Genomic DNA, 16,571 nt, shown 5'->3' with positions numbered 1-16,571 from the left:
TTACTTTTCAGATAACACTGGTATGTGGAGTGGAAAGGTCCATTTTGGCTTCTTCTAAGGCAGATTCTCTTTGTCTCATTTAATGCCATCTGCAGTCATCCCTGTCGATTGGAGGCTTACTTTTTATAAACTTCCCCTTATCTCATTAGATATTCTTTGGACCAAACATCCTCTCTGCTTCATTCCTTCTCGCCATATAACTTGTGGTTTTCAAGGCCTTCCTTCTACTTGCTAGTCAGGGCCTTTCTTTACAACACACATTTCCTTAACAGAATTTAAGCTAACTCTAATTCTTTAATTTCATGCTTATTCTAAATTCCAAAAATGTGGAGGGGGACCGTAAATCCATTGAATGTATAGGAATTTAGTGCAAACAGATTTTCAGTGTCCACTAGCTGCTTTATTTGTTCTTCTGATTGTTCCTTTCTCTGATGTTTGTGTCTCACCAAAGCTATTTCTCCTTGCCTCACTTATATGAAAAAAAAACTTGCTGAGTGTATTCTTACTTGATTCTACACAGGCTGTCTCTTCAGTTGCATGCGAACCAACTCAGTAGGTTCAGTCAATCACTAAATACTGCTTTATAAACAGACTTAGATGGTACATTGGTTACACAATTTACAGAGGGACAACAATTTCTCACCCCAATGCTTTTCTAATTAAAGCTATCCCTCCCATGATTTATCACTTGTGGGCCCAAATGCAGGACCCGTACTGACAGAAATTAATCCATAGAGTCATTATATCAAATGAATGGCCTATTGGAAAGAGTCACTGATAAATCATCTGAAAGGAAATGATGTCCCCAAGTGTGGCGCTGAAATGACGATGTGATAGATTTCTACCCCATGTCCATGGGGAAAGATGTTTAAATTGGTAACAGCACCCACTGAAGGATTTTTGCTCCTCTGGGGCTGAGGAAATGCATACACATGGGGCCATGGCTCTGCCTCATCCCTGTTCCTCTCTGCACCCGTTGGGATGTCCGAAACCCTACGGAGCAAATGACGTGGGGAGGAGTCCAAGCACTCCAGGGAGTGCAGAGACTGCAGTTGTGCCCTTCTGCTGCATAGGAATGGACGAATCCTCTCTCTGGGGCAGGGCCTGTTGTCTTTGTTGCATGCCTGTACAATGGGGCCCTGATTCTTGATTGGGTTTCCTAGGCACTGCTGTAATACAAATTAAAGCAATCATCATAACTGGATTTCACAGCAGTAGTAGAAATGGGCCTCCGCTGCTCTCTTCCTTGTGGATCGGGATCAAATTAGGAGAGGTAGAAAATATGCTTCCCATAGCCTCTCTGTTATGCAGTTGCCAGTGGAGGTGGTGGGAATACATCAGTATCAGGCTCCCACATTTGTAGTCACTGCCAAAGACTGGATGCAAGCCACTAGCCCCCCATTCTGGGAGCACAGCTGGAGGCATCTGGGTGAGATTTTACTTTCAGTTGCAGAAATGTAAATCCAAAATCTGTGATTTGGACTCTGCATTTACAACAGCATAGCAGGGAGCAGAATCTTTCCTTCTGTCTATCTAACATAATTTTATCGTTATCTATCTAACCTTGCTGGGTTTTATGCTGCGTTCATCACCCTGCGTTGAGATACCATAGAGTGCTACTAGCCCTGATTATACATTAAAAGGGACAATTAAAGGGTTTTATGTTTCAAGGCTGTTGGCATAAATCAGGGTCAAACGTGTAAAAAAACAGCTGCAGTATCCAAAATCTGTGTGACTATCAATGAGACAAAGGAAAACTTCAGATTAGAATTTAAAGGCTAGTTTTTTTTTAAATTTCCCTGTGGGAAAACACTCTCATCAGTACATCCCACTATGAAATATAAAAATGATGATGATAGTATTTTACGGTGTACGTCCAGCTTCCCCCACTCTGCCCCCTCGTGCACATAGGGACGTGCACATAAGATACACACCATATAGGCTGGTATAATTATAAATCATAGCTTTACTGCATGGCATTATCCTTAATCGGTGAATAAAATTGATTTTCAAAACTAAATTAGATACATGTAAGGATTAAGTTAGCTGAAGATAAAATAAATTGGCTTGGCTGAAAGTGATTGGGATGGATAGTGATGCAGCAGAGACTAAATCTTTGCTGTCCCCCTGAAGACAGAAATTATTTACACATCTCCTTGTCTACTGAAATAGATTTTGGGAGCAAGGTTACATATATAGTCTGGTTAGTATAATTGCCTACTAACTAAACAGTATGTAAATATTTTAATTGTTAAAATCTTCATTATTGCATATGGAGAACAGAACGAATGATCATGCAAAGCCAGTCTTTTGCTGCCTTTTTTTTTTTACTACTCTATTTTGCACTAAGAAATAGTGAAGAGAATATCATTAGGTTCAACATGGATGAGGGCAAGTAGGGATCCAAAAAAGTGACACCAAACTTTAGAAAAAGAGATGTGAATAAAATGGGAAAGTTACTCATAAAGCCCCAAATCAGAAGTAAAATCCTGACCACTGGAAAAACTTAAACTTAAAAAACTTAAAAAAAATATTAGAGTCTCAGAAGACTTCTGTGCCATTGAACATACAGAAAGCCAGTAGAAAACTAATACGGCTAAATGGCAAAGTTTGAGAGGTTATTTGAGCCAAACAGACCTTTTTTCAAATTTTGGAAATCTTAACCTAGTGAAGCCAACAAGTATGAGTACAAAATACAGCTGGCAGTAATAAGCAAGAGGGAAATTGCAAGGCCAAAATGGATTTCCAAGATCAAATTACTAAAGGTGTAAAAACAAACAAGTAGAGCTGCTTTAAGTATATCTGAAGCAGGAAGTTTGCAAAAGAATCTGTGGATCAGCTGAATCATCAGGGATTAAAGGGAGCAATTAACGAGGACAAGACATTGCTGAGAAGCACCAGGTTCTGCTGAATGCCATGTAACGGTATGCATTTTGGAGGAGGATGGAAAGAGCCTTCCACTCCATTTGTCACATGCAACCTGTGTAAAGGCTAGGCAAAATTGCAATCCTTGCATCCGACCCTGTCACAATATGTAAACTTTATCTAACAGCAAACCTTTCTGGATGAACAATAGCATAAAGTATGCTATTGAGGAGTAATTATTGTAAACATCTTTAATAAAGGTAAAAACTAAAAAAAAAAAAAAAATCTGATGTCAGAGATTGCTCCCTTCCTCTGCCCTTGTGGGTGCATGGTGCTTCAATTTGCCAGAGAGGTGTAGGGTTATGGTCCTGCTCTCCTCTGCATCAGCCTGTAGAGCAAGACCAGTGCAGTGGTGAGTGAAAGCAGCCCCCTGTAAGGCCGTGTCAGCATGTGCTCATGCGCTTTAGTGTTTCCCCTAGGGTGGTCTGGTTATGCACTGCCCCATACTCTGGGCTGTGCTTAACAGGCACAATGTAGCCATACACATTAAGAATAAGTAAAAACAAAGTTTCAGAGTTCCCAGGAGGATGAGTTCTGTTATTAAAATAACATATTTTAGGTGAAATGACAAAGCCTGGCACTGTTGGTATTTCTTTTGAACAATATGAAAGTTTTTTCCCGTAATGCAGGTTTTCAGCTACTGCCTTTTGAAATTCAGATTGTGCAGTAGGTTTGTGGTGACCAGTATATACAATATGAAATGAGGTATGAAAATAGATGTTGATTCCATGGCTGTCTGCACATTTTTTCTTGTGAAAAAGACAAAGATTCTAACATACATCAATATAGGCTGATGACAGAACAAGGAGTAATGGTCTCAAGTTGCAGTGGGGGAGGTTTAGGTTGGATATTAGGAAAAATTTTTTCACTAGGAGGGTGGTGAAACACTGGAATGCGTTACCTAGGGAGGTGGTGGAATCTCCTTCCTTAGATATTTTTAAGGTCCGGCTTGACAAAGCCCTGGCTGGGATGATTTAGTTGGGGATTGGTCTTGCTTTGAGCAGGGGGTTGGACTAGATGACCTCCTGAGATCCCTTCCAACCCTGATATTCTATGATTCTGTGATTCTATGATTCCAGGCCATTTTCACTTGGGTAACTGCAAGCTATTGGTGCTTAATAATATATAATAATAATAATCTGAAAATGTCACTGGGACCTAATGGCTGTATGTCACTGGTTCACATGCAGCTTAGATATGGACTGAACAAAATTCACTGCCATGTGATGTCAGTTTATTGGCTTGCAATGTATGAAATGATTTGGTCTCAGATGAGTTCTTTGCTGACAGATGTCCAGATTGTTGAAGTTGTTGGAGTTACTCTGCGGGCTTGTCTACACATACAGAGCTTCAGCGGCACAGCTGCCCCGATGCAGCTGCACTGCTTTAGCGCTTAGTGAAGACGCTACCTATGAATCATAGAATCATAGAATATCAGGGTTGGAAGGGACCCCAGAAGGTCATCTAGTCCAACCCCCTGCTCGAAGCAGGACCAATTCCCAGTTAAATCATCCCAGCCAGGGCTTTGTCAAGCCTGACCTTAAAAACCTCTAAGGAAGGAGATTCTACCACCTCCCTAGGTAACGCATTCCAGTGTTTCACCACCCTCTTAGTGAAAAAGTTTTTCCTAATATCCAATCTAAACCTCCCCCATTGCAACTTGAGACCATTACTCCTCGTTCTGTCATCTGCTACCATTGAGAACAGTCTAGAGCCATCCTCTTTGGAACCCCCTTTCAGGTAGTTGAAAGCAGCTATCAAATCCCCCCTCATTCTTCTCTTCTGCAGACTAAACAATCCCAGCTCCCTCAGCCTCTCCTCATAAGTCATGTGCTCTAGACCCCTAATCATTTTTGTTGCCCTTCGCTGGACTCTCTCCAATTTATCCACATCCTTCTTGTAGTGTGGGGCCCAAAACTGGACACAGTACTCCAGATGAGGCCTCACCAGTGTCGAATAGAGGGGAACGATCACGTCCCTCGATCTGCTCGCTATGCCCCTACTTATACATCCCAAAATGCCATTGGCCTTCTTGGCAACAAGGGCACACTGTTGACTCATATCCAGCTTCTCGTCCACTGTCACCCCTAGGTCCTTTTCCGCAGAACTGCTGCCTAGCCATTCGGTCCCTAGTCTGTAGCGGTGCATTGGATTCTTCCATCCTAAGTGCAGGACCCTGCACTTATCCTTATTGAACCTCATCAGATTTCTTTTGGCCCAATCCTCCAATTTGTCTAGGTCCTTCTGTATCCTATCCCTCCCCTCCAGCGTATCTACCACTCCTCCCAGTTTAGTATCATCTGCAAATTTGCTGAGAGTGCAATCCACACCATCCTCCAGATCATTTATGAAGATATTGAACAAAACCGGCCCCAGGACCGACCCCTGGGGCACTCCACTTGACACCGGCTGCCAACTAGACATGGAGCCATTTATCACTACCCGTTGAGCCCGACAATCCTATGCTATCCTATCCTATGCTGATAGGAGAGCTTCTCTCGCTGGTGTAGGTACTCCAACTCCCCGAGAGGCAGTAGCTATGTCGATGAGAGAAGCCATCCCATTGACATAGCATTGTCTGTACCAAGAGTTTGGTTGGTATAGCTGAATGGCTCAGGGTGAGGACCTGAGTCTGTAGTGTAGACCAGCCTCAGCTTATGCTGGAGTAAATGAAAGCAAAGTTGGCACCAGCCTGAAGCTCCACTACTAACAGTAACAATGTTTAATTGGTGTGTTTTTGAATGAAGAACTGTAAACTTATCAACTCTGAAAACTTAGCATATTTTAAAATCTCTTTAAAAATGCAGGTCTTACATTTGACATTCCTGTTCTACAACTTTCACAAGTTAACCTCACAATTTTTAAGTAGATAAAACAAAAATGCCACTGGGGTGCTGTTTCATCAGGTAAGCTCAGACACCCAATGTTTCCCTGACTTATACCTAGGGCCCTACCAAATTCATGGCTCTGAAAAACATGTCACAGGCCATGAAATCTGGTCTTTTGTGTGCTTTTACCCTACACTTCTCAGATTTCATGGGGGGAGACCAGTGTTTCTCAAATTGGGGGTCCTGACCCAAAAGGGAGTTGCAGGGGGTGGCAAGATTATTTTATGAGGGTCACAGTATTGCCACCCTTACTTCTGCATTGCCTTCAGAGCTGGGCGGCTACTCGTGCCCACCAGGGGGCCTTGGACCTCTGTTTGAGAACTGCTGATACAGTGTTTTCGGTAGCCATGTAAATGACAATGTGTGTGTATTTGGAAAGTATTTTAAACGGGAGTGGAGGAATGTGATGTCCTGCTGCTTTAAATGGTTAGGTTCTCTGAGCTCAGTGCAGAGTTTTACTGTCATTGTAGTTTCTTTTTTGTGGCCAGAACGATGAAGTCACGATAAGCGATAGCTGTCTTTCTATCAGTTTTCCCTATGTCTATTTCCTTCTCTGCTGGGTCTAAATATAACAGCTCTTTAACACTTTCCCAGTAAGTGGCCCCTGCCCTCTGGAACTAGAGAGCTCTGTGTTCTAGTTCTGCTCACTGCAAAGTGCAATCCTGGATTGGGTTTGGATCTTCTGTCTTAAAGACTCACCCCCTCCTGGTTTGACAAGCCTCACACGTGTACCAGGTTGGGCTGATTGTGCCCACAGAAGTTCGTTAACCCCTTCCTGACTGGTGTAGCAATCTGCCCCACTATGCAACCCTACTGAATTCATTGACGTTTCAGGGTGTAATTTATTGCACAGGATGTAAATCCAGTTGGAATTTGTCTGCTTTGTCTATTAATGATTATAACAAATTCAAGCCTAGCATAAGTAAATGAAAGTCTGTATAATTACAGCAGGGATGAATTTGGCCCTGAATCTTTAAATGTGGAAACAGCAAATGTAATTAATGAGAGCAGGAATTCTGTAACTAAACAAATACTGAGGTAAAAAATCTGCTCCTGGCATAAGAGACTGATGGCAAGAAAAAATGGAAATAAAAATTGAAAAGCAGATCTATATAGGGGACACAGTTAAACTTTTTAGTTTTTTTACCTTTTATTTGAAGTTATCATCTTTGCTAGTGGTCGTCCTGATTATAAGGATAGGGAATACCAGTTAATCCTTTTAAAATATTATTTGCAGATTTAGAGAAGGTTAGAGAGAATTTTGAACTTTACCTACCACATTACGGCCATCATTAGAAAGTAACCAGTTAGTCACACACATCACATTGTGGTATCTGAGATGCCACAGCTGTGGACTGTAATTGCATCTGTCTGTGGGGCATATCCTTTTCTGTTCCAGAGCTCTGTTTAGTGTGGGGAGTGGACCATGCAGGGGCATGCCTCAGACAGCAGGTTCCAGCTCTCGTATTTTGAGGGCCTGCCCTACACCCCTCAAAGCTGTTGCCAGGCAACTCTGTTACATCACTGATTTGTGGTCTTCAGCCTGTGGAGGATTGGTGCAGTGGAGTGGTGCTCTTCCACACCCCTGACAAATGGCCCCTACATAGGGAGGTGCAATTGTGGAGGTTCAAGGTCCAACTGCACCTAGGTGCACCACTAAGGTGCTGCATAGATACCAGGAGGATGACCCTTTAAGACAGGAAAATTCTCTGCTGCTGATTTGTGGCTGGATTATGGCCCCTTAACACTTGCTGAGTAATGCAAAGGGGCATAACTACTCCTGAGAATGTGTTAATCTGTGTACAGATAGAGGATCATTCTCTGATGGTACACAGCATTTACTGTTCACACTAGCAGAGAGTTTGATCCATTGTATGGCTATAGCTTATAAGAGACTTGAAATTTCTGGAGGTTTGAAATGGTAGTATCAATACATTATAAATTATCTCCTATTTTAGCTGAGTGGAAACTTCAGCAAGGTTAACAGTTACTTGAAGGTTTAGTTTATTTTTGTACAACATATTAATACAGAATAGAAAAAGTCACATTTAATCTGAAATAAATATACAGAATTAGTATGTACTGATTAAGTCTTTTGATTATGCCCTGGATTTTTTTTCCATTTACCTTCGACAAAACTTCATGACATGAATTGAAAATGACTGCTTTGGGTAGTTTCTGATTATTATTTGGGAACATTGTTTTGGCCTTTCAAAATCACCTCTCTTTTTCTGAACGTGTTTGATATGTTTTTGTTGTGTAATTGTATAGACTTTGTATTGTGCAATTGTATAGATAATAAAGGTGTATTAATCTAATTTTTAAGTTGATCCACAAATAGTATTAAGAAAAATATATCAAGTCATAATTTCAAATGTGCCTAAGTTACTAAAGCACACACATCCCTGTGAGTTTTCAATGGGGCTCCTCAGACATTTCAGCGCTTTTTGAATATCCTACCCCTCAACTTTAGAATTTGGCAGAGTGCCCCAAATAGGAAGAATGAAATCATATAACTTACTAAAATTTGAAATATAATTTACTTGAAATGTATCTTTTTTTTTTAATAGAAATATCAAACTTGCCCAATGGGCAATCATGTGATGCCATAGCATGCTGTATGCTAGCAGTGTCACAACCTATCGTGTATGTTCCCTGGAACATTCCAATAAATTATTAAATGAGGAACCTTGAAAATCTCTGTATGACATATTTACCTGACCGCTCCATAGACTCTCCCTCCAATGGAGGTCCTCAATGGATGATATCACCCACATTACTGTATGCAAGTGGAGAGCTGGCCGAGTTCTGCATCTTTGGGGAACTTGTGAAAGAGAAATAATATGTACATATCTAAAGTGAATTACATGATGAATAGCTTTGTTATCTTTTTTATTTAGAATATTTAGTATGTAATTTTAAACTTAATGCATCTCTCATAATACTATTTGCAAGTCTTTTAAATGGAAACTCCTTCACTGCTAAATATGTTTACTTTGCATCGAGGAATATCATGAAGAGCAAAGCATGGGATGTGAGTGAAGCCAAACTGTATGTAAATTTTTTGATATGAGAAGTACAGTATTTATTCTTTTATTCTTGGGTCAAATGTGGTATAGATCTCTCGGATGCAACATTTTGGTTATATTTGAAATTCTCTGTGTCTCTTTAGGAAATGGATTCTTAAAGTAAAAATGCATTTATTCATTTAGAGATTTAGTATTTTATTGAATATTACATAAGTGATTCAGTTTATTAGGGAAGAATAGTCTTTATTAAACTATTAGCTTTTTCTCGGCCTTGAGTTAACATCCTAAACACATACATGTAATCTTCCTCACTCATCCCTCTTTCCTTTCCCTCAGACAGTAGGTCTTGTTCACTAACTCTCTAATACATCATTCTTTCCACCTCTCCTACATCTAACTGGCAAAAAAATGGGACTTGTAATTCATTATCAGTGCAGCTCCCTTGGTAGCTGTAGTGTAGACAGGGCTCAAGCATTTTTTTCCAGTTGTTTCATATAAGTCTGATCAGAGTTCAGAGTAGGATTAGATGGAGCCCTGCTTCCATCTGTGCTACCTTTTCTGGGGCTGCACCAGTGAGGAATTCCAAGTTGTATTTTTAACCAGTATAGACAAGACCTCTCTACCTTCTCATCTCTGAGTTCTCCACTGTGCCCATCTCCTCCTTCATTCCTCCTAGACACACAGTCCCTGATGTGATCTTTCTTCTCACTTCCCCAATCAACTATGTCTTGATCTCAAAATATAGACAAACATTTGCAGTTTGAGCTCTGGGGGCTTCCAGAAGCGGCGGGAGGGATCCTGCAGCTCCCGACCGTCTCATCTGAAGTATGACTTTCTAGTCCCTCACAATCCTCCAGTCCCACTGCAGCCTCATCATACTGGAGTACTCATGCTGTTTGCATATCTCTGGTTCACACTCAGCTTGTAATGGAGAATGAAATATTCACATTATTTACCTCTCTTGGTCTGTATCCTGCTCATCTGATCTTCCTAACCCGGTCAACTGGAGCTGAATTCAAAATGTATGCTAACAGTCGGCATTATATAGCATATTTGGAAGGTGTTCAGAACAGTCACTTGCTATGGTATAATAATGAGTGCAGATGAAATCACGAAATATGAAATGGCGTATTTTGTAAGAAAGTTGTATCATCTGAATCCCAAGATAGAAACAGTTAATCTGCCACTGTATACTACATGGTTGAATGTTTGTTGGTGGAGGTGATTGTTTACAGAAGTGCCCAGAAGCCCCACTCAACTTTGCAGCCCAATTACTATAGGCCCTATACACACACTTCGTTCCTACCCAAAAGAGCTTACAGTTCAGAGGTGAAACATTTGAGGGTGGGGGGTGACCCCATGTTCCTCCTCCCCCCCCGATTTCTGCCAGGCTTTGCCAGCAGTGCTCCCATCCCTGCATGGCAGCTCCTGGGGCTGGCCAACGGGGGAAGGCAGCAGCAGAATATTTGGGAGCTGCAGGGAGAGCCACTGCTTTTCCTGCTGCCTCTCCACGCTGAGCTAACCTCTTGGGTTTGCAAACAGGGGCCACTGAGCATAAGAGGGGGTGTGCTGGGGGGGAACCTTTAAATTGTTCCTCCCACTATCAGTAGATACCTGTTGTCTGTGTTACAGTATAAGATATATTTATGTGGTTTAATAATACATGAATTTTAAATAGTGGTATGCTGTAAAAGTAAAGAGAGGAATTCATTTTTCAGCTGCTCTCGCCATCTTTCCGGTTCTCCTCTGCTTCTGTGACAATTCTCTCTCCTCCTTACCTGGCTGTTGTTATAAATGAATTTGCATGACCACACTGCAGCATGTAGTACCTCTTTGGACCTGCTCCCAGTTGAGGCAATGGAAATTTGTCACTGACTTCAAGTAGAACAGGATCAAGCTCTTTATCAGTATCTCGGATAGTTTTCTAATAAAAATATTGGCCCAAAAATGTGGGAATTAGGAATAACAAAAATACCATCTGTGTATTATTGGACTTTTTGTTGTTTTATAGAAACATATAATTTTTATCAACCTATGGAATGAATGAAATAGCTGATACTAATTTATTAGCTGATATTTTAGTTACATTCAGTTTTCTCATTTAGTAGAGAAGCTGTAGCAACTCCATGCTCTGGAGCAAGAACTTTGTTCGGCTGGGAAGTGGCCCTGGTATCTGGCTTGCAGCTTTTGCTGTACCCATGAAAATTTAGCTACATTTAGCCAATTATAACACTTTGAAAAATATCAGTTCACATTCTCTCATTAGAGACTTATTAGAGTTTGTCAGTTAAAATCTCTTAACATTCCACCTGTGCTGAGCATGCTCTCCACCAGAGCATATAAATGCGCATACTGCAGACTATGAAATGCACATATGCCCTGTGGGTGCTACATCCTAGGGCTGCAGGGGCTAGACAGGAATGCCCTGCAATTGCTCTTCCCGGCAGCTGGGGACCACTGCGTCACCAGTCACCAGAACTAAGAGCCCCTGCTGGTGCCCTGGCAATGTGGAGAAGGAGGGAGAAAGCAGCCTGACTTGAATGCAGGGAGCGAGGAGGGGAAGCGAGAGCAAGGTGAAGAGGTCAGGAGCTCAGGAGGAGGACGGGCATGGGGGACGAAGCTATTTAAAAATGTGAATTGCTCAGAGAACCTTAATTCTGGAATTTCCTAACGTGTGAATCTTGACTTTTCAGTGCAAGCATGAATGTAACCTATTCCCATCACATCAACTTTAACTTTCGTTTAACAGCTTTTGGGGAATTTAATTGAATATACAATGATAAATTTACCTTTGCCTGCAGCATCTTACATCAAAGTGGCAACATCATTTTTCTTTTCCAAGGGGCCTGAATAAAAGGAGAGCACTTTGATTTGGAGAGGAAGGCTCAGCTTCATTCTCTTTCATATTATCTGTACAGTAAAGATTCATTCCATACATATAAAAACTTTGGTGTTCTGTAGGTCGTAGGAAAAGGGACTATTCAGCTTTAGGTCACTCGTTTGTATTTGTCCCAGCTCACATGTCCTCACTATCAGTGCTGGCAGTATGTTGGCCTATGTCAGATGAGTTGGTCTCAAATGCATTCCTAGTCGACAGATCTCCAAATGACAAATACCTCCATCAGACCTGGCACTAATTGTCACCCTAGTTGGTAATGTCAGCAGAGAGGGTAAGAAATTAATGGAAATGGAATCTAAATTACCTTCTCCTTCACCCCAGGGCAAGAATGACCCAGAGAAGAGTAGTGAAGGGAAGCCAGCACTGATGTCCATGATGTGCTTGTTTTGTTGATGCATGCAGAACTTCATTATTTTTAGGGCTAGCAAACCAATAGCATCCACACACACAGCATGTTATAAAGGGTGTGCCTTTTGTATTTTTTATTGTTTGTTTCTTAATGAAAATCAATACAAAATTAATAGGTGTAGATGATGTAAATTGGTTCAAGAGAGATTAATAAGACTGGGACTTTTCAGCTTGGAAAAGAGACGACTAAGGGGGGATATCGTAGAGGTCTATAAAATCATGACTGGTGTGGAGAAAGTGAACAAGGTAGTGTTACTTACTCCTCATAACACAAGAACTAGGAGTCACCAAATGAAATTAATAGGCAGGAGGTTTAAAACAAACAAAAGGAAGTATTTCTTCACACAGTGCACAGTCAGCCTGTGGAACTCTTTGCCACAGGATGTTCTGAAGGCTAACACTATAACAGGGTTAAAAAAATAACCAGATAAATTCATGGAGGATAGGTCCATTGATGGCTATGAGCCAGTATTGGCAGGGATGGTGTCCCTAGCCTTTGTTTGTCAGAAGCTGGGAATGGGAGACGCGGCATGGCTGCGACCACAAGATGATTATCTGTTCTGTTCATTCCCTCTGAAACACCTGGCATGGGCCACTGTCAGAAGACAGGATACAGGGCTAGATGGACCTTTGGTTTGAACCAGTATGGCCGTTCTTATATTCTTATGTAAGATTTACTTTCTTAACATATTAATTGTGAACCTATATTTTTATTTCAGAGGATGGAAAAGGATATGGCCCAGTGTTTGAGGAGCAACCCATTGATACCATCTACCCTGAGGAATCTACAGATGGACAAGTTTCAATGAACTGCAGAGCTCGAGCAATCCCTTTTCCAACTTACAAGTAAACCTTTAGCTTGGTTTTGAATTACAGGGCTTGCCAGGCATTTCAGACCCATTTCATTTCACATTTCAAATATAATTTGCTGATTCTGAATGAATGGATGAATGAATGAATGAATAGTTTAGCAGGTGGCTGTACAGTCTTCTTAGACGCATACGAGTTGAAGTTTGTGCATTTTTTTCATTAAGAAGACAGCTTTCCTTATGCTTGCAATGATGTCTAGAGAAGTCCTGGACAGAAAATATCAATTGTGTTTCATGAAACATTTTCAGATTTCTTAATTTGTTTTTGGGAGCCTAGCTGTGATCTTTGGAGACAGTCCTTCATTTCCTGTCAGTCAAAATCAGGGACACCATTGTCATCCTAGACACGAGAAGCTTTTTAATGGAATTTTTTTTTAAATGTTTCTATCAGCTAGTCTAGAGTTTCGTGATATGAACACTGTCATAATAAACCTCATATTCTTAATGAACCAGTCCATGGTGATTGATTCTTTTGTGCAAGTGTAGGATCTCATGTCTTCCATAGGTCTCTACAATAGGCTCAACACACATCAAAGGACACACTCTGGAGCTTATCTTTTGTCATGAGAGCATGGTAGTTTACATTCTTGTCATGGTCAGATAAGCACCTCCTTCAAAGTAGGGACAGACTCCTAAGTCCTCTCAAGGCAAGGGACCCATTTCATTCATCTGCTCTCACAAACTGAGAGAATTAGTCTTCTGTCAAGAGTTGTATGAAGGAAGACACAGTTCAGTCACTGAGCTATTCTGTCAATGTCTATAATACGATTATGATCATCTACTGTACTGTACCATCAACACAGTACCTACCAGACGTTCATTTTCACCTCATCATCCTTGCAAATCACTTGATTATACAAAATACCTATGATAAATGGAGAACTTGAGAGGAGACTGGAACACTGGGGCCTGACAATTCATTCTGATTCTGATCCTTCGTAACAGAGAGAGTTCTTGCGTTCTTATAGTATGGTGATGGTGGAGACTAATAGGGCTTTTTTTTCCCCTCACTGCCAGGACTTCTTCAAAGACCAAACCAGCAGGATAGCTCATGCGGTGAACACCTTGGGAAATGTAGGCTTTCCACTAGGCTGTTGATTAATCGCAGTTAATTCACGCAATTAACTCAAAAAATTAATTGCAATTAATTGCAGTTTTAATCACACTGTTAAACAATTGAATATCAATTGAAATCTATTAAATATTTTGGATTTTTTTTACATTTTCAAATATACTGATTTCAATTACAACACAGAATACCAAGTGTACAGTGGTCAATTTATATTACTTTTGGTTACAAATATTTGCACTGTAAAAATGACAAAAGAAATAGTATTTTTCAATTCACCTCATACAAGTACTGTAGTGCAATCTCTTTATCGTGAAAGTGCAACTTACAGATGTAGATTTTTTTTGTTACATAATAGTACTCCATAACACAACAATGTATCACTTTAGAGCTTAGAAGTCCACTCAGTCTTACTTGTTCAGCCAGTCGCTAAGAGAAACAAGTTTGTTTACATTTACAAGAGATAATGCTGCCCTCTTCTTATTTACAAGGTCACCAGAAAGTGAGAACAGGTGTTTGCATGGCATTTTTGTAGCCAGCATTGCGAGGTATTTACATGCCGGATATGCTAAACATTCATATGCTGCTTCATGCTTTGACTACCATTCCAGAGGACATGTTTCCATGCTGATGATGCTTGTTTACAAAAAAAAAAGACATTAATTAAATTTGTGATTGAACACTTAGGAGGAGAATTGTATGTGTCCCGCTCCATGATTTTACCCGCATTCTGCCATATATTTTGTATTATGGTAGTCTCGGATGATGACCCAGCACATGCTGTTTGATTTAAGAACACTTTCACTGCAGATTTGACAAAACACAAAGAAGGTTCCAATATCAGATTTCTAAAGATAGCTACAGTGCTCGACCCAAGATTTAAGAATCTGAAGTGCCTTCCAAAATCTGAGAAGGATGATGTGTGGAGCATGCTTTCAGAAGTCTTAAAAGAGCAACACTCTGATGCAGAAACTACAGAACTTGAACCACCAAAAAAGAAAATCAACCTTCTGTTGGTGGAATCTGGCTCAGATGATGAAAATGAACATGCATCGGTCCATACCTCTTTGAATCGTTATTGAGCAGAATCTGTTATCAGCATGGACGCATGTCCTCTGGAATGGTGGTTGAAGCAGGAAGGGACATATGACTCTTTAGCGTATCTATCACTTAAATATCTTGCAACACCGGCTACAACAATGCCATGCAAACGCCTATGTTGTAATTCTCACTTTCAGGTGACACTGTAAGTAAGAAGTGGGCAGCATTATCTCCTGCAAATGTAAAAAAACTTGTTTGTCTGAGTGATTGGCTGAACAAGAAGTAGGACTGAGTGGACTTGTAGGCCTGACAGTTTTACATTGTTTTATTTTTGAATGCAGTTATTTTTTGTACATAATTCTACATTTGTAAGTTAAACTTTCATGATAAAGAGATTGCACTACAGTACTTGTATTAGATGAATTGAAAAATACTATTGCCTTTGTTTTTTACAGTGCAAATATTTGTAATAAAAATAAATATAAATTGAGCAGTGTATACTTTGTATTCTGTGTTATAATTGAAATCAATATATTTGAAAATGTAGAAATCATCCAAAAATATTTAAATAAGTAGTAATCTATTATTGTATAACAGCGTGATTAATTGCGATTAATTTTTTTAATTGCTTGACAGCCTTATTTTCCACTCAATAACAGATCTGAGTATTTCTTGCTGAGATTTTTTTTACTTATTTGCAGTTAGCATAATTCAACAGCATTCTTACTTGCTGGTATAGTTACTTCAGAACAATGTCTTCATTTTCCTGTCTCTCCAACAGTCTTCCTTAGGCTTTTTGGTCACTGTGATGCCTTCAACCACTCTGTTTTGGAGATAAACAGTAGTCCAACACAAAACCTTCAGTCCTACCCTGAGCTCAATTTTTAGCTCTCCTGGTCTTCTCTCCGGGTGCATGCTGGTCTCTTCCCTATTTATGCAGGAGTTTGTCTATACTACCTGTCTCCAAGTGTGGCAATCCTTCACCCTTCCATGGGGCTCAAATATCCTTATGTCCTTCTTGGGCCTCTAAGCTTTGTTTCAGGGAATTGCCTTATCACCTTGAAAGGTGACAAGTGCCATCTCTCTACTTCAGACCTCTGACAATAGGGGTTTAAGCCATAGGTTGTCTGCCCTAAGATTCCAACTGACCTATTTTTCTCGGGTCCACTTCAAATATTGTCTCCTCCGGTTTTTCAAATACACAGCATCCAGAGTCCTACCATATCCTGCCTCCATACAGGCTTTTTCTGAGTACAGAGCTTTGCTAGCTTTCTTGGCAGAGAGCCCTTCTCTAGGCTGTCCCTCCCCTGCTCTCTCTAGGTCTCTAGACTTCCTACCTCCATCTGGATTGGCCCTAACTGAGCCACCAGCTTCTTATATAGGCATGGAGGTCACACGGCCCCACATTTTTGTTAATATGGCACCCAAAAGTGTGTTGAGCAC

General features: G+C 40.6%; 1 protein-coding gene across 1 annotated transcript in view; it reads left to right on the top strand.

Annotated features, from left to right (window-relative positions):
* The window catches only part of CNTN1 (contactin 1), a 417,240-nt gene that overhangs the window by 243,442 nt on the left and 157,227 nt on the right, over window positions 1-16,571 (top strand). Inside the window, exon 3 of the mRNA XM_074942235.1 lies at window positions 12,869-12,995. Coding sequence (XP_074798336.1) covers window positions 12,869-12,995 — 127 coding nt within the window. The remainder of the gene's footprint in view (window positions 1-12,868; window positions 12,996-16,571) is intronic.

This window comes from Natator depressus, chromosome 1 (assembly GCF_965152275.1).
Source record: "Natator depressus isolate rNatDep1 chromosome 1, rNatDep2.hap1, whole genome shotgun sequence".
In the NCBI taxonomy this organism is placed as follows: domain Eukaryota; kingdom Metazoa; phylum Chordata; order Testudines; family Cheloniidae; genus Natator; species Natator depressus.
Note: the sequence above shows the minus strand (reverse complement) of the source record. Positions and strands in the feature narration are given on the sequence as shown.